Source organism: Elephantulus edwardii, unplaced genomic scaffold, assembly GCF_000299155.1.
Source record: "Elephantulus edwardii isolate Elephantulus edwardi_28Jun2011 unplaced genomic scaffold, EleEdw1.0 scaffold00132, whole genome shotgun sequence".
In the NCBI taxonomy this organism is placed as follows: Eukaryota; Metazoa; Chordata; class Mammalia; order Macroscelidea; family Macroscelididae; genus Elephantulus; species Elephantulus edwardii.
Window position 1 is genome coordinate 973,197 of NW_006399882.1, and position 22,689 is coordinate 995,885.

Sequence of the window (22,689 nt, forward strand, 5' to 3'; positions counted from 1 at the left end):
TTGTATTTCATACAATCCTACACTTTTCTTCATTCACATTGTATTTCATACAATCCTACACTTTTCTTCATTCACATTGTATTTCATACAATCCTTCCCATACAATGTGATTTTAAAATTAATCCCCATTGAATCATGGCCTACTCTTACCCCATCTTTTCAGGTTCCTGCTGAATCTTTCCCATTTCCTTTACCCTCTCCCTCCACCCATCAAGTTATTTTAGCGATGTGTTTTGTGCTGATGTTGAATTTCACTCTTCCTCCTTTTCTGTGGGGGCAGCTAGAGTACTTAACACACCTCAACTTTTTAAGTGATGCAAGTTAATAGGAAAAAACAAAGAAACATAAGTTTCAAAACACTGGAAGTTATTTTTTTACATGTAAATATTGTCATTTACATTCCTTGGCTCATATTAGCAGCCATAGCCTTCTACAATGGGATTCAACTAAATGCTGCACTTAATAAAGATGGGATTCAACTAAATGCTGCATTTATAAAGATACATAGTCAAAGCATATAGATTTTAAGGCCATGATGTAAATAAAGGGGTTTTTTTCAGATTGTTATCTTTCCGTTATCTTGCTACCTTCTGAATCCTCTCCTCTCCAGAGGTCTGACCACCAGCCAACCAGAGAGAATGTTAATGTTCTGTCACCCCACCCGCCCCCTCAGGTTTTGTGGGCAGCGCTGCACAGAGACTCTGAAATTCACAGATAACCCTCCAACTGACTTGTCAGCTCAGAATGCAGAGCACTAGACACCAAGAAGGAGAAATGTTTCTTTCCCTCAGGAGATTAGCTGGAATATTTATCTTTGATGAGACTCCCACCTCAAATTTTGTTCTCTAGTTTGGAGTACTATCAACAGGTTTTCAAGGGGTTGGAAAGAGAAGCAGGTGGGTTCCCACTCTGGGAAAGTGATTGATAATGGACAGAAGATCATGAAACACGCCTTTGCTCTTTGCTGACAGCCACACCCTCAGAAGCAAGTGAATGTCACATACATTCCTGCTCGAAGCCAGTATTATTAATTTCTCTTTATTACCTAGGAATTTCAGCTTCCCTTACAGTGTGTAACTGTTCCAAGCATCGTACAGTATTGATTGATCCAAGGCACACTGTAACTAAAAAAATTTGAAACCAACAACAAATCAAAACACCCCCAGGCATTCACAATGACCCTATAGGATAGATTAGAACTAGGATTTCAAATCTCTGAGGCAGCAAAAGTTTCTGAAAGTGGCTGCCTCCTCTTTTGTCCACGTAGCCACTGAGGGAGTTTTCATCCCTGAGCATTTGATTAGAGGTCCAGTGTTTTAATGGCTGCGTGACTAACCGGGATCCTTTACATCCTAATGTTGTTCTTGTCCTTTTGTACCATTGAGCCAGAACTGACCCTTCCTTGATCCTCAAGAGCATGTAAATCCCACAGGAAGACATTGCCCATCTTTCTCCCATGGAGCATCTGGCGCATACAAACCGTGGACCTTTGCGAGCAACATACTTCTTCACTACTAAGCCACCAGAGCTCCCTCCATTCTGATAGTGGAAGAATGTTTAAGTACACGATTTGCTATAAAAAAACAAACAAAAAAAACCCCAATTTGTTGTTTTTATATGTCTATAAAGTCCAAGCACTTATATATGTTGAAGGAGCTCTCCCATTTACAGTGATGGCCAATGGCCTAGTCTGTAGACAGTTGTGCTGCTAGCCAAAGGTCACACCTCTCTGACACCTCTCTGGCAGTTCGAATCCACCAATGGCTCCCATGCAATTTAAACCCAGTGAAGTGTCAGCTCTAAGTCGGTTCCAACTCAAGAGCAATGAGCTTGAGGGTTTTGTAGTTTGATAATTATGGTTATAAAATAGGCTACTAAACAAAAGATTAGTGGTTTGAATTCAACAGAAGTTCTGCAGGAGGAAAATGAGGCTGTCTGCTCCCACTAAGATTTACAGCATCAGAAGTGCTGTTGGGGTGGTTTTATGCTATCCTAGGTTGTTCACAGCTTTAGTTTGTTTGGCTCCACAATCAACACTCTTGGCACCAGGAGCCAGGAAATTGAAAGACGTATTGAAACGGGAAACTCTGCAGTTAGAGACTTCTCTAAAGTACTGAAGAGCAATGATGTCAGTCTTGAGACAGGCCATGGTCTTTGCAGTCACTTGCTATGCATCAGAGGGCTGAACAATGACTAGGAAGGATAGGAGAATTGATGCCTTTGAGCTGTAGTGTTGGAGAAGAATATTGAATATACCATGGACCGCTAAGAAAATGAACAGGTTTGCCCTGGAGAGAATGAATCCAGGCTGCTCCTTGAAGGCAAGGATTCCGAAGCTTCGTCTGACATACTTTGAACATGTTGTAAGGCGGGATCAGTCCTTAGAGAGGGATGTCATGACAGCACAGGAGAGGAAAATCCTCAGTGAGCTAGATTGGTTCATTAACTGGGGTAATAAGGGTAGGTGTGTTGGAGACAGTGAGATTGGCACAGGATAGAGCAGGGTTTGGGGCTCTTGTACATAGGGTCACTATGAGTCACAGGCAACTCGATGGCACATAACAACAACAAGGTTCAAATCAGGTGCTATGGTGGCCTAGTGACAAGAAGCTGTGCTTCAATCCTGAAGGCATGTGGCTTAAGGCTACGAGCTGCTCCACAAGATAAAGATGGGCACTCTCTTCCTGTGTGATTAACTACCTCTGAAAACCTGCCGGAGGGTCAGCTATGGGTTGGTTCCAACTCTACGATACACAACAACAACAACAGGTTCAAATCTGTTACTAATTTAGGGAGTCACTGAATCGTGCTTGACTTGACAGCACTTAACAATAACAAAGCATGGATTCTAGGGAGCTTTGCCAGTTCAGTGGTAAGGAGCTATGCTGCTAACTGAAAAGCAGGTAGTTTGAATCCAGCAAGCTACTCTGCAGCAGAAAGATGGACGTTATACCCTCATGCAATTTACTGCTTCTGAAAATCCACTTGAGGGCCTGTTCTGAGTCAGTTCTGACTCAGCAGCACATAACAACAACCATAGAGTCCCTGGGAGGCAGAATCAGTTTTATAGCAAGTTTGAGTTTTGGTATTCTGTAAGTAAGGAATCATTGGTAGTTGAGTTCTAGAATTTTCACCTTCTGGGTGGGAGAGCTAGGTCTGATTGTAAGTCAGTATACCTCATACGCTGTCGCCACCTATCTGTCTCTTAGAGGCTTGAATGTTTTCATGATGTTGCACTAATTCTAAGTTGTGTCTTTAGACTAAGAAGAAAAGTCTGGCTGTCTGCTTCCAGTTATCAGCCAGTGGGAATCCTACAATATTCTGGTCCTCAACCAGTGATGGAGATAACTCGGGGACCAGGCACATGTCATCCCATTGTAATCTTGTCAGCATGAGTTGGAATAGCAACTGACAAATTCACTAAACGGATTGTTGTGACAATTCTCACAGTAGAGATGAAAGGTTCTTATGAGTACATACTGAGTTTCAAAGTGGAGAAAACTGTATCACAAAAAGGTTAAATGCTAATGAGAGCCTCGAACTCAAAGCTGAAGGTGGAAAATCTTTCCTGCTTTGGGCCAAAATGCTCTGCAGATCCCCATGGCAATGGGCAGACTGAGAGGCTGTCATCATTTCAGGCATCCCTCTTGATGGTGTTTAAATAAATTTCAAATCAGCACCAAATGCTGGCCTGCCAACTTTCTGAGATGGTGTACCCCATCTTGATAGGCCTTATGAACTGAAAATGCTTCCCCCATAAATTAGATCATGTTGGTGATGGTTTATACAGACAGGAATAACTTTCTATTGACTAACGGACAGGGAAATTATTCCAGATTTTCATGTAAGAGTATCCTGTAAAATGATTTTAAAAGATGCTTCAAACTCCTATTATACAGAGTAATGTGACCAAAGCTTACACATACGGTTGTGAGTGGCATTAGGCATTACAAGAGACTAGCATCTGATACCATTAATCTGTATAGAAAGTGGTCTATCAATCAGGATGGGAGTTAGCAGGAGTGTTTATCTTCATCTGGTTATGGATTGCAGGGCCCTGGTACAAAGGAGCTCTGGTGGCCTGGTGGATAAGGAGTTGCATTGCCAGCACAAAGACATGCGGTTCAAATCCACCAGCTGTTTCTCTGGAGACAAATGGGCAGACTCCCGTAGTGTAATCTACAGCTTCTGAAAACCACCTGGAGAGTCAGCTATGAGTTGATTTTAATTTGACAACACATAGTGGTAAGAATCTGTGCTGAAATCTTGACGGCAAACAGTTCGAATACACCAGCTGCTCCATGAAAACCCACCATAGGGTCAACTATGTTTCAGTTCTTATTCAGTGGTATACAGCAACAACAGCATGTATCTGGAAGAGATATACACAGTCTATAGAGAGTTGTACTGCTAACCCAAAGGTCTCTCTTCTCTGGTAATTCCAGTCCACCAGCAGTGCCTCTGGAGAACGATGGGCAATCTCCTCCTGTGCAATTTATAGCATCAGAAACCCAGTAGCAGCTCACCTATGACTTGGTTCTGATCCCGATTCCAGCTCAACAGCAAGGAGTTTGAGTTTTGTACTTATGGAAAAATTCATACAGCTATGCACTTGAGATTCATGGACTTTTCTGTTCTTCCACAATTACATACTAGGATAAAAAGCAAAACACCATGTTTCAGCTGGGACCATGATGTCTATAGGAGAGCCATTTTAATTTAAGAAACTTTTTTCTCTTTGACTTAATGTTTAATGGAACCCTATGATGCCTGATTTACATATGGGTCAGTTACCTGGCAACCTTGAAAAGCGAATATACAGGTGATAATTTGAACATAATTTTGAAGGTTCAAAAGAACTAATTTATATGTCACCATGCCCATACACTGAAGCACACGAACCACATCCAGGAGAGAGATCCCCAGGGTTCTCTGTGTCATTACCCTTAGTGACACTTAGCATGGGGCAGAAACCTCCAGACTTTCACCTAATTAGAACCTCATCACTCAATCATTTTTCAAAAGGATCCGTTTTAATCATTTACAGAGGCTTAAATAATGTTTAAGGAGATGGTGAAGTATGCAGTACATGTCAGGGAACCTTCACCTGGAATTAAAAGACTAATGTTTGAGAAAATAAGAGTCCTCCCTAAATTAGGGAGCTTTAGTGGCATCATGAAAAGGAAGGTTCATTATCAACTCCAAAGACCGGCAGTTTGGATCCATCAGCTGCTCCTGGAGAGAAGCCTTTGTAACAGTCAAGATTCCCCAAAGGTTCTTGAAGGGTTATTTGGGAGGGCGGGGAACCGCTGAGCTTCTTATAGTACGTCTTCCAGTAAAACAACACTCAAGAGTCTGATTGACATAGTTCTAAGCTATATCTACTTATACTAATATCACTTCTCTCTCTCCCCCCCCTTTCTCTTTCTCTCTCTCTCTCTATATATGTGTGTGTGTGTGTGTGTGTGTATATATATATACATATATATATATATGTATATATGTATGTGTGTATATATATATGTGTGTATATATATATGTGTGTATATATACACACACATAGAATATATATACACAGAATATGTATACACACACATAGAATATATATACACACACACACAAACACACACAGAGGTAATATGTGTGTGAGTTGAATGGATGGGTTTAGCACTAATGCTATTAACAGTAAGTATGTGTGTGTATTTAGGAAGCTCTGGTGGCCTAGTTTTAAGGATTTGCACTGCCAAACCAAAGGAACATGCTTTGAGTCTACCCACTGCCCCAGAGAAAGATCGGCAGTCTCCTCCCATGTGATTTACAGCCTCTGAAAACCTGCTGGAGGGTCAGCCATGAGTCATATCTGATTCAATGGTATGCAACAATCATAGCAACATACCTATTTAGTTATTCTTTGCAGAAATGAACCTTTTTTATTCATTTTAATGAACATTTACAGAGATTTTGGATTTCCACTCATTCATTATTACATTTTTCTCCCTGCCCCACCCCTCCCCCCCAGTTCACTCTTCTCTTTGAAAAATAAAAGAAAAATTCCTTCTCTGATAATACAATACCCCCCTCCCCCTGCCCCAAGTACGCTGCACTATGCAACCTTCATTCTGGACTTTTTTACGTGCCTGTTCTGTATCAGCATATTGTAGAGCTACAGGTGTCAGGTCAAGTTGAGTACAATATGAGCTGACCCTCGGGAAGGCCCCAGTCCAGCTTGAGAGTCAGAACCAGGAATGACTGCGAAACGTACAGAGTGCTATGACAGAGGATGGTTTATTTGGGGGTGTCTGAGTGATGCATAAGCAAGGTGAAGATGTCCTCTCCTTTGCTGGAACATCGAGGGCCCCCGACCTGCTTTTCCCTAGATGCACTGGTCAGCTCAGGTACACCCTGATCTTTAGATATCAACGAACAGGTTATCAATAAATTGCATAGAGGAATTGTTTAGTAAGTGTTTGGAATGGGCCAGTTTGTAAGGGGCTGGTCAGGAAAGACCTCTGTTAGGAACTACGCTTAGCTGAGATTTTAAGAGATTTGAGTTTGAGAAGACCTAATAGAGGAGCCTTCTAGGCAGAGGGAAGAATGGGCGCAAGTCTGCATCAGTGAGATAGGGGAAGACTCACAGAATTCAAGGAGGAAGAAAGATATGTGGGATGGACTGCAGGGAATCGGGGGAGTTGTTGGAATCAGATTGTAAAAGTGAGCTGTGGCCAGTTCCTGAAGGACTTTTGCATAGGTCTGTGTCCTGATTAGATGTACTTAAAAAAATTCTCCTCAGTGGTTCCTTAACCACTGTGGTACATGGATATTAAGATCACCTAGAAATCTTTTAAAAAATCCTCATCTGAAGGCCACACTCCTGGTCAATTTTAAGAGCAGTGGGTGGTGGTGGTGGTGGTGGTGGTGGTGGTGGTGGTGGTGGTGGTGGTGGTGGTGGTGGTGGTGGTGGTGGTGGTGGTAGTAGCTGTTTGTTTCTGTTTGTCTTTTCAAGCACAGGGCAGCCTGGAATGAGAACCTTCTGTGCAGAGAAGGACTTGGAGGATGTGCTAGATGGAGCAGTTGAGTGAGGCTTTGGGAAGGTGGGCGCGCAGGCCCAGGAAAGTGGTGTGCGAGGCTTGAACCACAGTGAAAACCCTGGACCAAGTGGTGATCTGATTCAAGACTTGTTTAGGAGGTAGAATTTTCAGATCTTTCTCATGGCTTCATACATGGATTGGCAAGAAAGTGAGGACTAAAATTAGTGCTAGGATTTAGACCTGATCTGCCGGGTGAAAAGATGTTACTGTGCTATTGAGATGAAATGTGAAAGACAGGATATTGGGCTAGGGGGACTCATGTGTGACAGAGCTTAACCAGAAACCTGCTTGTCTTTCTATAACCAGAAATGGGACTATGGTTGAACTTGTCTGTATGTTTCTTTCCCTCTCTCTCTCTCTCATCCCCTCCCCCAAATCTCTCTTTCTTTTCCTCTCTTTCTCTCCCTCTCTTCCCCCTCTGTCTCTCTCTCCCTCCCTCTTTGTTCTCCCTCACTTCCCCCCCTGTCTCTCTCTCTTCCTCTTTCTCTCTTCCCCCTCCTTCTCCCCTCTTCGCCTCTTCCTTTCTCCCTCTCCCACTCCCTCACTCTTTCTCTCTTGTTCTCTCTCTGTCTCTCTTTCTGTCCCTCATTGTTGTTGAGTCCAAACCAACCCACTGTGGACCCTTCAGCCATTTTCCAAAGCTGTAAAACACACAGAAGGAAATTGCCCGTTTTTCTCTCCCAGGAAACGGATGGATTCGAGCCACCTGCCTTTGGATTGGCAGCACAGCTCCTTACCCACTAGGCCAATAGAGCTCATAGTCATGGCTGGTGCAATGGTTAAGTCCTTGACTGCTAACAAAAAGGTCAGTAGTTCAAACCTACCAACAGCTCCTTGGAAGAAGAGACCTGGAACTCTGCTCCCATGAATATTGTTGTTAAGTACCATCAGGGAGGAGATTGCCCATCTTTTAGAGCCTAGGAAACTCTGCAGGGCAGTTTTACTCAGTCATAAGGGATTGCTATGAGTTAGAATGTAATCCACCACACACAGCAATCATATTCGGCAACAGAGGACTCATCTGGGTTGTTTTCTAAGGAGCTAACGTATTCCCAGGCTGATGCCAATGGCAGTTTTATTCGATAAGCCTCTTCCTGTTTAAATGTTACCCACAGCCCCCCACTGGGACCATTTTTTCCAGTTGAACTGCTGGTGGAATTGAAAGATTCTGGGCACTGTGACTTAAATAAGTAGACTATATGCTCTGTGAAGAAATCACATTATTTTCTCAAAAGAGAGAAAGTTGGCCCAGTGAGGCAGTGATGGCTGGGAACAAACTTTCCAGTTTCCCATTTTGTTCTGCTACAAATGGCACATCCTATCAATCAAAGCCTGCTGGGAGAGATTTTTGTCTTTGTTCGTTGCAATTTAATTTTATCCTCTGTCGAACTCAGGTGCATTTTAAGTACAAAGCTCAGCTTTCGGTTGGCATTAATCCATGTCTCCTTGAGATGATGAAGTGGTCTTTGTTTACCCAGTCCCGTCTCATGAAAGCATTTCCCACAGAAACACTGTGGGCTCAAGGACCTTTGTCCACTTCACCAGTGATCTCCCGTCAAATGTTCACCAGCTTTCACGTTAACAGCTGAATGTAGTGTTCACTCGTTTGTCTGTGGATTAGGTGCAATGTTTAGACAAGTTAGAAATGTGTTTCACAGGGCCCTGACCTGGAGCATGGGACTTCGAATGTCTGGATGAGACATTACTTAGGAGAGTGAATTGATAAGCAGTCTTTCTCAACTCCTGGCCATCAGAGCAGAACCAACTCATAGCTGACCCTCTAGTGGGGTCTTCAGAGGCAGTAAATTGCATGGGAGGAGATTGCTCATCTTTCTTCCAAGGAGCAGCTGGTGGATTCAAACCACCCAGCTTTGGCTTGGCAATGCAATTCTCTATCCCCTATGCCATGAGAACTCCATAATCAATCTTTAGTCCATATGTTATCAGAGCAATCATTCAATACTCCTAAGACAGCATAGAGTAGAAATCCTTCCTCCAAAAAAGCAGAGAAAGGCATGCCTAGAGGTGTGATTAGTTTGTCTTTTACCTGGTTGCTGGAATCAAACACCAGTAGCTGCTCCAGCCAGCAGATCACACACTGCACTGAGCCCACGGACTTCTCTTACTCTCCAGCCCTTAGGTTTAGAGTCGCAATGTATTGGATTTCTATTTTTGCTTGAACATAAAAGCTACATGAAAATTCTTTGTCTGGGAATATATTATCAGTGTTTATTTGCTCCACTTGGAGTTTGCTCATTATTTTGCTAGCCGATCCTGGTTCCATCTTGGATTCTGAGTGTATAACTTCCCCTCAGGTGGAAATTGTGATGCATCCTAGCGTCTCAGGCGTGTGTTGGCGTAGAGTTTTTGAAGGACAGGAAGCGCCTTTGGTTGCTGATGGGTGAACCAGTGTAAAGAAGATGAGAAGGACGTGTTCTTTTTGACATCCAGGGTCTTGGTCTTCTCTTTGGTAGCTGGACCTAAACGGTCAGCTCCATAAGAGGGGCCTGTGGGTTATTCAGTGTCCTGTCCCAGGACTAAGTTCTAGGCCTGTGGTTGTCAACTGATGCTGTGTAACGAGTCACTGCAGACTTAGCAACTCAAAAAGCACACATTTATTCTATTAAGTTTCTGGAGTTTTCTGCAAGCTAGACGTTGGGAAGGGCCTCATTCACAACTTCAGCTAGGGGTAGATCCACTTCCAAAGTCGCTCAGGTTGGAAGTCACTCCCTGGTGGCATGTGGAAGGACCTTGGCTCCTCCCTGGCAGTTGGCGAGAGGTCACCTCTAGGTCCTGGCCATTTGGTCTTCTCTAGCATGGCTGTTCGCTTCACCCCATGTGCAAGGCCAGAAGGCAGGAGTGAGAAGCCACTAGCAAAGGAGAGGCTCTGATCTGTCCTGAATGTGACAGCTCATTGCATTTGTTGCATCCTGCTGATTAAAACTAGGCCACTAGCTCCATCCCACAAGATAGCCAAGGTCGGGTGAGCGAGCGTAGTCTTACCTTTGTTGAATGAATGAGCTGGGGTCTTATCATTTGAGCTGAGTGGACCACACTGTTTTTCTTTCCATCAAGCTCTTTATTAACTGTAAGATAAGTAAGTTTCTTTTAATGATTTGTGTGATGCCTACATGACAGTCCTCCCACCCCGTACTGCCATCTGGATGCATGAATGTAACTGAACTTCAGTTACATTCAAAGCAATGACCTTACCTGCTCCTCTGGAGGAATCTCTTCAACAGAAGGATAAAGCTGGCGACCCCTCTGATTTGGGATGCCACAGTCTCTTAGGTTTCCTTGGCTGCGTCGATGGTGGGGATTTGCAGCTGTCCCCACACAGTACTGTCTGGCTTCTGAGTCTTTTGTAAAGTGGAGCTCCCTGAGCAGCTTTATGCGTGGAGAGAATGAAACGGACAGGGTGAGAGTTCACGTCAGATGTGTTGTGGTGGAAGTCAGTGGCTGCACGTAGCAACGTCCGCCCTGCTTTCTCCCCTAAGCCTTTGATATTGTTGGGGCTTTTCGGTGCAAGGCAGGATTAGTAAGAAGCAGAAGTCAGAGTTGCCCGGCGCTGCTGCACAACCCAGAGCAACATGCCGGCAAGTCGCTGAACCTGAAATAAGCTTCTCTTGCCGTAGGCGCCCCCAGACCTGATGCTTTTATTTTTTTAATAAATTCAAAGGTCACAACAGTCCCCGTATGAAATGGTTTTGCATTGTAGCTGAAGATTCTAGGTCATGCCTTATGAAGATGGGATTTCTTTTGTGCTGCTTTCCCGTTTCTAGGAACAACCTCCACTCTTAAGGAGATGGGCGGGGTGAACAAGGGCCTGGGACCTGGTCTTGAACTCTCACAAAATTTTCCCTGGCCTTTCTTGGCTACATTAAAAAGATGGAAGGCAAAAATCCGCATGTGGAGGAGGGTCCATGTGCCAGGCGTCCAGTCTGCCCGCTGACTCGCTGTCATGCTGTCGCATTGGCTTTGAAATAGAGCGACTCCAGGGCCAGAGCGTGTGACATTGAACTGCCGGCCTGGGATGGGATGAGCCTCATGAAAGTAATATACGTGTGTATGGACAGTAGGCTGGCAGGATCTGCTGTGCTGTGGACACTGCTGCTGGACCCCAGAGAAGCCCTGGGAGGGTTGTCTCTTCCAGCAAAGGGCCCTTGCAAGCCAGTGTGATGGTTCAAAGATGACTAGTGGGTATGGGCAAATGATCTACATCGAACAGACCAAGAGCCCAAATGCCCTGCCTCAGTGGCCTCCTCTGGCCCTGGATCTTAGTCTTCTGGAGAGGAACCACTTAAGAATTAACCAGTTTCCACTGATAGTAGGAATTAGCATTAAGTAAGCCATTTCAATCCTCAAACACGCGTGTGAATGGGGAGTGAGAGTGACTCCTGTTAGCATTTATAATTATGTTTCCTTTTCATATTAGTCCCTTCCCATGGCTGAGGAATTAGGAGCTTTCTCATCTGCTGATGGAAACTGGTCCCAAGAGTGTGTCCTTGTCAAGTGCCGGAAAATAGATGATGATATGGGGCCATCCCCTTCCCCTCCCCAGGCAAGCGGACGTCCTTCTCCTGGGAAATGCTTCTGTGACATTTTGCCTATCTGTGAGATTAGGCTTAATGTGTGGATTTTTTCGTGGTCACATGTAAACCAAGCGTCCTGACCGGGAATCCACACTGGGTTAATTGCATTTCAGTGATTGGAAGGAGAAAAATCTTTGGTTTCATTGAAAGTCCCACAGCTCGGCAGCACCCCTGTCCCCTCCCGTGGTGGGTTCTGGACTGTGTCCAATTCCCCTCTGACTTCATTCCCCGGTAGCTGGGGACTGGAGGTGCCACCATGCCCGATGCTGCCCATTTCTCATGTCAGTGACGCAGTGACAATCAGGAGAGTAGAACATGATGTTAGGCTGTCGAAAGGGAGAGAAAAGAAGCTTATGCATCAGAAACCAAAACTGTAGGCTGTACAGGAAGCAGGGTAATGTTTGTGAATGTTAAAAGAAGAGGCAGAAAAAGACATTTTTACAGATTTTTCAGGTGCAGTATTGTCAACATATCTCAGCCGTTCGTGGTTTAATGCTGCAGTTGTCTTCTGAAACATAGACACATTCTCACCATTTTTGACAGGTGTTTAATTTATTAATAAAAGAGCCTGTTCTATTTTTTGTCTTCAGAGAGGGCTTACCTGAAGGACAAACTCAAAAAACCTCAAATTCAATGTTGTCAATTCTGATTCATAGCAACCCTTTGGGACTGAGCAGAGTTGCTCCATTTTTCCAGGGCAGTAAATTTTGATGGAAACAGATCCCTTCCTCCTGCAGGGGTCCTGATGAGTTCCCGCTGTAGACATTAAAGTCTAAAAGTGCCGTCTTGCACTTCAACCACAGTGCCACCAGAGCCCATCTAACTGAAGTGCAGTGGTGCAAAAACAGCCCAGAAATCAATGGTTTGTGCGAGGAAGTTAATGCCAAAGTCTGGTGAAACCAACCCAAGCCAATCCACTGCTGTCGAGTCACTTCTGGTACCTGGTGACTCCGTGTGTGTCAGGGAAGAGCTGGGCCTCGCAGGGTTTTCAGCGGCGGTGGTCCTGCAGAAGGAGGTCACCAGTCCTTTCTTCCTCCGCACCTCTGAGAGGGTCTGACCCACCAGCTCCCACCAGCTTTTCAATAGGTAGCCAGGCAGAACATATTTACACCATCCAAGGACTCCCAAAGTCTGGAGAATGAAGGTTAAAAATAAAGGTGAGGCAAAGATAAGAGATAGCGGAATAAAAGAAATTATAATATCCTTGAGTAAAGACATCATGTGTGGAGGGTCAGCGAACAAGAGGAAAACCTGCAACAAGAGGAATCGACACCGTGACTATTCCCGTGGCTCATGTCAATCAGAGGTGATGAGGCTGGCACAGGCGAGGGTGGAGTTCACATCGGTTGTTTGTGGGGTTGCTGTAGGAGCAGTGAGTACTTGACTTGATGGTGTCTAAGAAGAACAGGAGCAACAGTCCCCCACAGCTCTTCAGGTCGGAGCAGACCTCAGGAGCAGGGCTGTCCTTGGCCTTGTGGCCACTTTAGTTTCTGAATACACAGATACCTGCTAACCGCCAGGGTGAATGGATCGACCTCGCTGCTGTGCAGAAAGGCAGGGCCGCATCCCTGGTCCTGTTGCCGGTCACTTTTCCTGCAGCCGTGGCTTCCGGTGCAGCCAATCCCCCTCCGCAGGCATAAATCCTTTTTCCCATAAGAGGCTATTGGCTGTGTGTGACGTTTCTGGGACTGAAGGAGTAGCTGGCTATAGCGGCTTCAAGGCAAGTCAGTTACCTTGGCCATTTGGTCTACGTAGCAGATGGCCAGGACTTGATAGATTGAGGATTATTCACATCCAAGTCAAGGGCCAAATGGTGCAGTGACCAGGAGAAGTCAGAGGCCTCTCTGAATGCGAGCCCATGGAGCCAGATGGGGCCTCCTGCCTCCATTTGATTTTGCTTCCAGGAGGCTTAAATGCAGAGCCTGGATTAAAGACTCGCCTCTAGAGATGATTAATAACTTGGCTGCTAATTTGATAGTTGGTTGAGTCTCTTATGGCAGGCTACTGTTTGAAAAGAGTATTCGTCAAGTTTAGGCTCCATGACCATTTATGTAAATTTGGTCCAGTTCAAACCCAAGAGCCATAGAGTTTGCTGCATTGCTAATTCCTCTATCTTCGTTATACTTAAATGCAACGGCAAAGCTTTTCTTCGGAGCCCTCTCTTGTGGCGTGTGCTTTCCTTTTGAAGATGACTAATATGCAGAGCAAGCCGCCCCGAAATGGAAGTGCCAGGAGCCACGTTTCGCTATGAGAACGCTGACTCCAGAGGGCAAGGGGTGTCCATTTCTTCTAGTCCATTTTAAGCTCATTTGTGAGACTGCGGTCTTCTCCGCATTGCTGTGTAATTCCTTTGATCTAAAAGTGGAAGGAAGCAAATTTCAAGAGCCAAGAAAACTCATGTGGCTTCAAAAGGAGCAGCCTATTACAAAATCGAGTGGATGTCAAATCAAACATAAATCCGGATCGTTTGAAATTCCAACTCAAATAGCCTATTACATGTTGATATGAAATAGTTATGATAGTTTCACTTAACTAGCAAAATAAAGCCGCTATTATAGTGTAGATGACTAGTAAAAAAAAATGTCTGCCTTGAGCCTTATGCTGATTTAAAGAGTCATCTGTATTAGGGTCAAATGTCAAAGGCAACTCGCAAGGTTAAATGGAACCTTAGGGAAGACTGAATTTATGGAAATGGTGGGGAAACACCTTAAAAAGGAAAGTAAGGATGGCTGCATAAAGAATGTAGTCAGTTACCAAGGAATGTGTGCAAAAACTGTTGAAATTATGCATATTTTCTATGTATATTCTTTTTTAAAAATGTGTGTGTGTGTGTGTGTGTGTGTGTGTGTGTGTCGTCAAATCAGATCTGACTGGTACAGGAGGAGATTGTCCCTCCTTCTCCAGCAGAGCATCTGGTGGATTCGAGCCACATACCTCTTGGATTGCAGTGCAGCTTCTAGCCAATAGGCTACCAGAGCTCCCTCTGTTTATATTCTTAACAAGCACAAAATAAATCAACTTTTAAAAGAAAATTCTACGGGGCATAGTTTTGCTCTGACCACATCAAATCTCCATGAGGAGACATTGATTCAGTGTCAGCTGGAAAGTGGTCTGCCACCTCCTGCCATGGAGAGCTAGTTCCTGGAGGACGCAGTTACGCCTTCAACTACCAGCCAAAACGTCGGGGGTTCAAACCCAAGTCTGGCGATACAGGAAAGATCACAGCCTTGACAATCAGGTAGACACTGCACTCATGAGTCACAGCTGTCTCACTGACTGGCTCCACCTGTCTAGTTGTTGGCAGGATGTTGTGTCTAGAGTGACCCTGTCTGCGACTGCTTGTCGCAGACAATGCTCTCTGAGGCATCTTTCCTCATCCAGTAGACTCGGTTGAGTATCTTTACTGTGGCCGCAAGTTCCCCAGCAAGAAGAAAGTCACTCGGTATCCAAACAGAAGGTCACTCAGTATCCAAACAAGTCATGTCCCTGACATCTCATCAGTCAAAGCAAGTCACGTGGCCAAGCGAAGTTTTGAAAGGTGGGAGAGTTGATGGAAAGTGATGGGCAGCTCTCAGATTCTAAAGGAGCATGTGACTGGTGGGAGGAGTTTGTCATCGCCTACAAATATTAAAGTAACTGGATTTAACCTGGAGGGAACATTCTGGACTGACAAGCAGAGAGCCCTTCCAGGGCTCTAGGATCTTTCTGTAGATTCTTATTCTAGCACCTTTGCTATTTGGCTGTGTGTATTTTGTAGGTTTTCTCATCTTGAATTCTTCTATTATTATAACCTTTTTAAAAACATTGACTTTCATTTTTGTAAGTTATTTTATGTGATACAGGTATTCTTTTAATTTGAGTGAAATAGAGAGCTGATGTGTGTTGTGGATGTTCAGCCTTTAAGAACATTCACTCTTAGCTAAAGTTTGGCTTGGCCTGCCTCCTCAAACTCTTTGGAAATATGCTCCTGCCTCCTCCAGATTTACGTACACCTCTGTGAACTGATACCCTGGCTTCCTAATCATGGATGTATATGTGAGTGGGGTGTATGCGTGTGTGTATTATGTCTATAGTGTTTATAATGCACCAAATTCCACACCATCTTATTAGTCTATAAATATAGCATGGTATGTGTATCTTCTGAATTTAGTCTTAGCCCAGGACTCTGAGCATCAAATTGTAATCACAACTAACTCATGTAGCTTCTCCCTAGAATTTCTCAGTCTCAGCTCTTGGCATTGTGGACACTCTGAGTCAGATAGTTCTTTGTTATGGGAACATGCCCTGACCATTGTACAGTTGTGGCAGCTTCCCTCACATCTACTTCCTTGGTGCTGATAGCAATTTCTCTCAACCCTCTATGCCATGTCAGCCAAAAATATCTCTAGATGTGGTGATGTGTATCCTGTAAGGAAGGGGCCGAGTCACCCCTGATTGATGGCATTAGTCTCACATACTTTGGGCAGGTTTTCAGAGGCAACAGTCCTTAGAAAAAGACGTAGGACCAGGAAAGGTGGAGGGAGGTTCGGAGAAAGAGAGGAAGACCTTCAGCAAGGTGGATTGACACCGTGACTGTAGCAATGATCTCAAGTGTGTCAGAGACTGTGAGGATGGCACAGGAGAGGGTACGTTCAGGTCTGTTGTTCATTGAGTTGCAATGAGTTGTCACCACCTTGCACATAACAACAACCTGGAGACAGAAGGGAGGAGAAAATGTGTGAGATTTGGATTGTTGTCAGAGAGAGGACCCTAGGAGCTGCATCCCAACAGGAAGAATTTGTGAGGGAGGAAGAGGTGTGGAAAAATTGTAATCCTCTTAAAATTTACCCTCGGGAGGGCCCTATATTCCTCAGAATTAACTTGGAAACTTCAAGTCTTGCTAGGGAAAGGTTTCTCAGTTTCCCACTTGAATTATGGTAGAGATGTAAATACCATCCCTGGGTAAGAGCGGGGGGGGGGGAATATCCGGTGCTAATGCTGATCACAGATAGTGAATTTTTAAAATCTCTTTATTTAGAGGGAAAAGTCAAGTAGGCAGAAAAATACAGAAAATCGTGTTGTAACCCATAATATACTCATTACACGGCCAGTCTTGATGTATCTACCTCCTATTCACATTCTGCAGGTGCATTTCATTTCATTTGTAAATCATGCCATATTTGTCCAAAAGAAAGTACTTGGAAACCCTAATTACAAAGGAAATGGTGCCTTTTTAATCCTCTAGAAGAGATGAGAATGAAGATTTAATTGTATCAGAAAGTTCAGGGCAAGACTAGATGGGATCAAGATAAAAAAAGCCCAAAGCTTGGAAGCAGTAAAACCTCAAAAGAGAATGAGGCTGGGAGACCCTGTATCTGAGACCTCCCTCTCCCAGACCTCCCTCCTTTCTCTCTACCAGAATCTCTCTGTGGTCTTTGGAAAGAGAGAGGGGACCAGGATCCTTAAAAAGGAGCATAGGCTGGCAGAGCACAGATCCGTGTTCTTTCGAGAAGGAGGGAGCACGGCCACATGAAGTATTTGGCATGTTTGGTTAGTGATGGATTGCTCTCTGATGGCTTCCAATGGCTCTTTAGCCGATCGAAGCCTCCTTTTAATAAGACAAAGCAGAGGGATTCCTTGTGGCTGGTTTGTAAAGGTTTTGCTGGGATGATGGTGTTTCTCTTGCTGTAATATATTCTGAGAAGTTGGGGTGGGTTTTTTTTTCCTTTTGATTTAGACCTCCTCACTTGATTTTATGATGTCATAAATCTCCCTGCACTTGGTGAGAGCCATGGTATATGTGAGACCTAAACAGCTTGCTAGATAACATCTATTTCCCCCCTTCTCTTTAGAAGATTAAACTGAGACTGTTGTGTCTGATGCCAGAATAGATTTAACCAATCATGTTTCCTTTACATGTAGGTCAGTCCGAGGGACAATTCCGCTCTGGATCCTATTATCCATGGGTTGAAGGGCGTCGTCCATCATGGTAAGTAAACCCCAGATGCTTCCTTTTGCTGGAGATGGGAAGGCTGAGGCTCTCGACCAATAGGAATGGGGTTTTCCTGAGGAGGACAGAGGCCACCACCCATTCCTCATCCACTGATGTTTAAGGGCATTTGAGCCATTATTTGATGGGTAAAGAGCAGGCCCATTTGTTATCTGCAGATGGATCCAGGTTAACAGTAAGCATTTTGTGCCTTCTCAGATACTAAGAATGCATGTGTGATAAATCAAAACACCCATGATGCACCATTCATATGTGCAGTGGATGCCTGGAAGTCGCCATTTGTCTTATGTCCCCCTAAAAGTACTCCTCTTGCAAGTTTCTTTCCATTTATAAATTTCTTGATTTGCCTCTTAGATTTAGGAAGCAGTGGAGAGGGAGAAACTTAAGTAGCCATGATGGTTCATTAAGCTTTGCAGCAGGTGAGGAGGCCCATCAGCTGCTGGTGTGGAAAAGGCTGCATGGTGAGCCTCTTATCCTCGGGTGCAAAACTGGGAAAGAAAGTGAGATAAATGGGTTCTGTCTTTTCCAACTGGTTTTTATTGGAAGAATTTCCCCACAACTTTATTAGCAACAATGCATCATTACCTATGACAACAGGGGCTTCTCATTTCAAGAGCACCTTTTCCCACCATGAGCTGTGGTGTCTGAGCGTAATGTAATGATTTGCAGAGCTTTAATAATCTAATTAGAATTCTGACGACGTTGACAGAAACAGCGTTAGGAACCATCATAAATCTCCGCTTTGTCTCCACAGCTGTGATAAAATGCCATCACACCTTTCTCGGGAGGAGGATTGTCTTTAGACATTAGCCAACTCTAGAGCTTCACATGCCTCTTCCCCCATCCCTCCCAGGGAAAGAAGCCATTGTCGGTGTGCGAGAGAAGCAAATGGGATTCTGGATTAATTATTCTGCTCTCACAGTTCTTTGCTAGTGCAGCAGGTAACAATAATAAAGCCAGGGAATGTAGGCAAAAAGGGTAACAAATAACAGCCTGCACCGGCTTGCGTTTCAGGAAGTTTCCATCGTGTTTTGTCCATTTTCAATGTTAGCATGTTTCCGGGAAGTGAAGCCTTCATACTGAGCTAGAAAATAGATTGCATTTAACAAAAGTAGGTGTTATTATAAGGGTTCCCCTGGAGAACAAAACACCTTTGCCTGAAATGATTTTGACTGTCTATGTTTTGTGTGGTTTTGGTGGGTTTTTTTAATGCTGTAGTGACAGTTGAGCACAGGATAGAGCAGGGTTTAGGGCTGTTGTACATAGGGTCGCTATGAGTCGTAGGTGACTCGATGGCGTTTAACAACAGTGACAGTTGTATTTAGGAGGTGGGACATTTTATATTTCTATTCCAGACAACCTCCAACAGACAATGCAAGCAGGGGTTGTGGCACCACATCCTGTCCCTTGAGCGGTGCCCCAGAAAATTCTCTTCAACATCCAGATGATTAAACCTCTGTTGGATTTCCAACACACAGTGTCAATTACAAGTGTTGAGGTTTGAAACATAGTAAGTGATAAATAGATCTTATCGACCCCCAACACTGTTGTTGTTGTTGTTGTTGTTATGTGCCATCGAGTCATTTGCGACTCATAGTGACCCTATGTACAAGAGCTCTAAACGCTGTTCTATCCTGTGCCAACCTAGCCATCTCAAATGCACTTATTCCCACCGCTCCAGTCACAGAATCAATCCAGCTCATCAAAGGTCTTCCTCTCGTTCGCCGCCCCTCCACTCTGCCAAACATAATGTCTGTCTCCAAGGACCAGTCCCTCCTTGCAACATGCCCGAAGTATGTCAGACAAAGCTTCAGAATCCTTGACTCCAGGGACCATTCTGGCTTCACCTTCTCCAAGACAAAACTGTTTGTTCTCCTAGCAGTCAATGGTATATTCAACACTCTTCTCCAGCACCAAAGCTCAAAGGCATCAATTCTCTTTCTATCAACCCTATTCACTGTCCAACTCTCCAATGCATAGCACGTAATTGCAAAGACTGTAGCCCGGATCAGGCGCACCTTAGTCTCCAGCCTGACATTGTTGCTCTTCAGCACTCTTGAGAGGTCTGTCACAGCCGACTTTCCCAGTGAAATTCGTCTCTTGATTTCCTGGCTGCTATTACCAAGAGTGTTGATTGTGGAGCCAAGTAAATGAAAACTATTAACTATCTCAATCTCTTCACCATCCATGCTGATGCTGCCAATTGGCCCAGTGGTGAGAATCTTTGTTTTCTTGATGTTGAGCTTCAATCCATATAGGAGGCTGGAGTCCTTGACCTTCTGCAGCAAGGGCTTAAGGTCCTCCTCAGTTTCAGCAAGCAGGGTTGTGTCATCTGCATAACGCAGGTTGTTGATGACTCTTCCACCAATCCTGATGCCACATTCCTCCTTGAACAGCCCAGCGTCTCAGATGATTTGTTCTGTATACAGATTGAAAAGGTATGGAGACAGAATACATCCCTGACGGGCCCCTTTCTTGATTTTGAACCATGTAGTGTCTCCTTGCTCTGTTCTGATGACTGCCTCTTGCTCCAAGTATAGGTTTCGCATTAGCACAATCAAATGTTCTGGGATTCCCATTCTCCAACTCTAGGTCTCTTTTATAAAATATGTTGCCTTTTAAAAGTAAACACACTGTAGATGAGAGAGAGAACTGCTTAAAAGGGATATGTGATTAGGTATTATTGTCATGACAGGAGTACAGAACGAAGGCTGCATAGTGGAGTGGACTTGGGGGGAGGGGTTGTATAACAATGAAAGAATTTTTCTTTTACTTTTCCAAGAGAAGAATAAACTGGAGGGGAGGAGTGGGCAGGGAGAATAGTGCAACAATGAATGAATGGAAATCCAAAATCTCTGTAAATTTTCATTAAAGTGAATAATAATTAAAAATGTAAACACACTGTAGAATTCTAGACTCTTCCAAGAGGATCCTATTTTCGGAGAAGAGGATACTCTCTGGCTGCACTGGAGACGTTTCCATATGTATGGTAGGATAAGCAGGAGCCTTTCTTGATCTCTGAAGCCTCAAATTTAAAGAGATTCACTACATTGTTATCACTTAGACCATGACCTATGTAATGGCATAATTGTGTATACTTTCCTTTTCTTCATGGCCCCTTTAAGAAGTTGTCTCATAGAGATACTTGACCAGTTTTAATCCTGTTGTTTAACTTGGGAACCCAACAAGACCTGCAAAAACAAAATTATCTACAGAAGACGTTTATTTACATTTATTGAGCAAAACTGTGCATGTGTCTGAATGCTGTGAGCATTCAGTCTATGCTGAGCAAATAATTTGAGAAGTTGGACTTTTTAAAGAAGAATGTGGCATCCAGATTAGAAGAAGGCTCATGAACAACCTGCATTATGCATGTAATACAAGTTCGCCAGCTGAAAGTGAAGAATACTTGAAACACTTGTTGCAGAAGATCAGAGATCTTCAATATAAATAGCCTTCAATATTGCTTATTTCTCAACATCAAGAAAACAAAAATCCTCCCCACTGGGCCAGTAGATATCATGATAGTTGAAGTAGAGATAGAATTTGTTAACAATTTTTATCTAACTTTGATACACAATAAACCAGAAGTCAAGAAATCAAAAGACATATCACATTGGGGAAATACGCTGTCACGGACTTTTCAAGGGTACCAAAGAGCAGTTTTATCAGATTAAAGACTAAGGTGTGCCTAATCCATGTTTTGATCTTCTCAGTCACTTACTATGTATCTGAAAGCTAGACAGTGACTAAGGATGACACAAGAAAAATCCACACCTTTGAGTTGTGATACGAGAAGAGTACTGAATATTCCATGGATGGCCAAAGAGAGTACAAGTCTGTCTTGGAGGGAGTGAGACCAGGTGCTCCTTAGAGACAAGGATGGTCAACTTTGTCTCAGATACTTTGTGCTTGTTGCTAGGAGAGGCCAGCCAGCCCTTGGAAAAGTGGAGGGTCACAGTGTGAGAGGAAGGCCCTGCGCAAGGCGGAGTGACACTGTACTATAAGAGCAGACTCAAGTGTGTCAGAGATGGTGAGAATGGCACAGAATAGGGCAGCGTTCAGAGCTGTTCTTCATATGGTTGCTCTGAGTCACAGTCAACTCTAGGACACATAACAACCACAACAACATGTGAGCCAGTGAGTGAGTGAGTGTGTATGTGTTGTGACCACAGGCATAGGCTAGCCCCAGTAGCCTATTGTCTCTACTGGCAGGAAAGTTCTTCACCCAGCCCTCAGCAAAGGTGTCTCCTTAGCATTCTTTCAGGGCTCATCTCAATTCAAGTTTGCCTCCATAGATAGGGATGAGACAGGGTTAGGGCCATGTCTTTGGAAACTTAGTGTTTGCACTCACTGCTTGGCTTTTCACTGCCTTCCATTCTGCTAAATCTCTGCACTTTCATCATTCTTCCTAAAGAGAACAGATATTTGAAATAGAGGAAAAGAGAAAGAAAAAGCTTTGAACTAGAAGCATTTTTAGGTGAAAGACCTGTAAAGGATTTGAATGACCTGCAAATTCAATGGAACATAAATAATTGTGCCCTTGACAGTGTCAACAGCTTGAAAATGATGATAGAGATGTGTGGAGGGAAAATCAATACAGATTTCAGTTCAAGTTCAGAATTGGCTTTTATTTCTGTGACTCTGGGATTTACATCTTAGAATATTAATTTCTTATTAGGTGATTTTAAAAAGATATATATGGTTGGAGTTTTCATTTTCTACTGGTTTATTTACAAAATTCAAATACATTGGGGTTTTGTGGGTTTTTTTTTTATTTTTGGTAGTTTTTTCCCCCCAAATACATTGTTTTTAAGAATAAATTCTTTCAGTTTCCCTCACCCCACCCCATCAAATTATACAACCCTGTAATTAACCCCCCATCCCCCCTACACATCCTCATCCCTCTGCTTCTACCCTCTCCCATCCCTCTTGGATCCTTATACCCATTCTACAAAAGAATGAGTGTATGGTTTTATTTCAGTGAAGTCTTACATGGTGGGGGTTTTCTCATGTTGTG

The 22,689-nt window shown here is 43.8% G+C and overlaps 1 protein-coding gene across 2 annotated transcripts in view; it reads left to right on the plus strand.

Moving 5' to 3' along the window:
- PTPRG (protein tyrosine phosphatase, receptor type, G) overlaps positions 1 to 22,689 on the plus strand; it is a 924,714-nt gene that overhangs the window by 707,021 nt on the left and 195,004 nt on the right. For both annotated transcript variants that reach the window (XM_006893832.1, XM_006893833.1), the window contains exon 6: positions 17,582 to 17,648. In XM_006893832.1, coding sequence (XP_006893894.1) covers positions 17,582 to 17,648 — 67 coding nt within the window. The remainder of the gene's footprint in view (positions 1 to 17,581; positions 17,649 to 22,689) is intronic.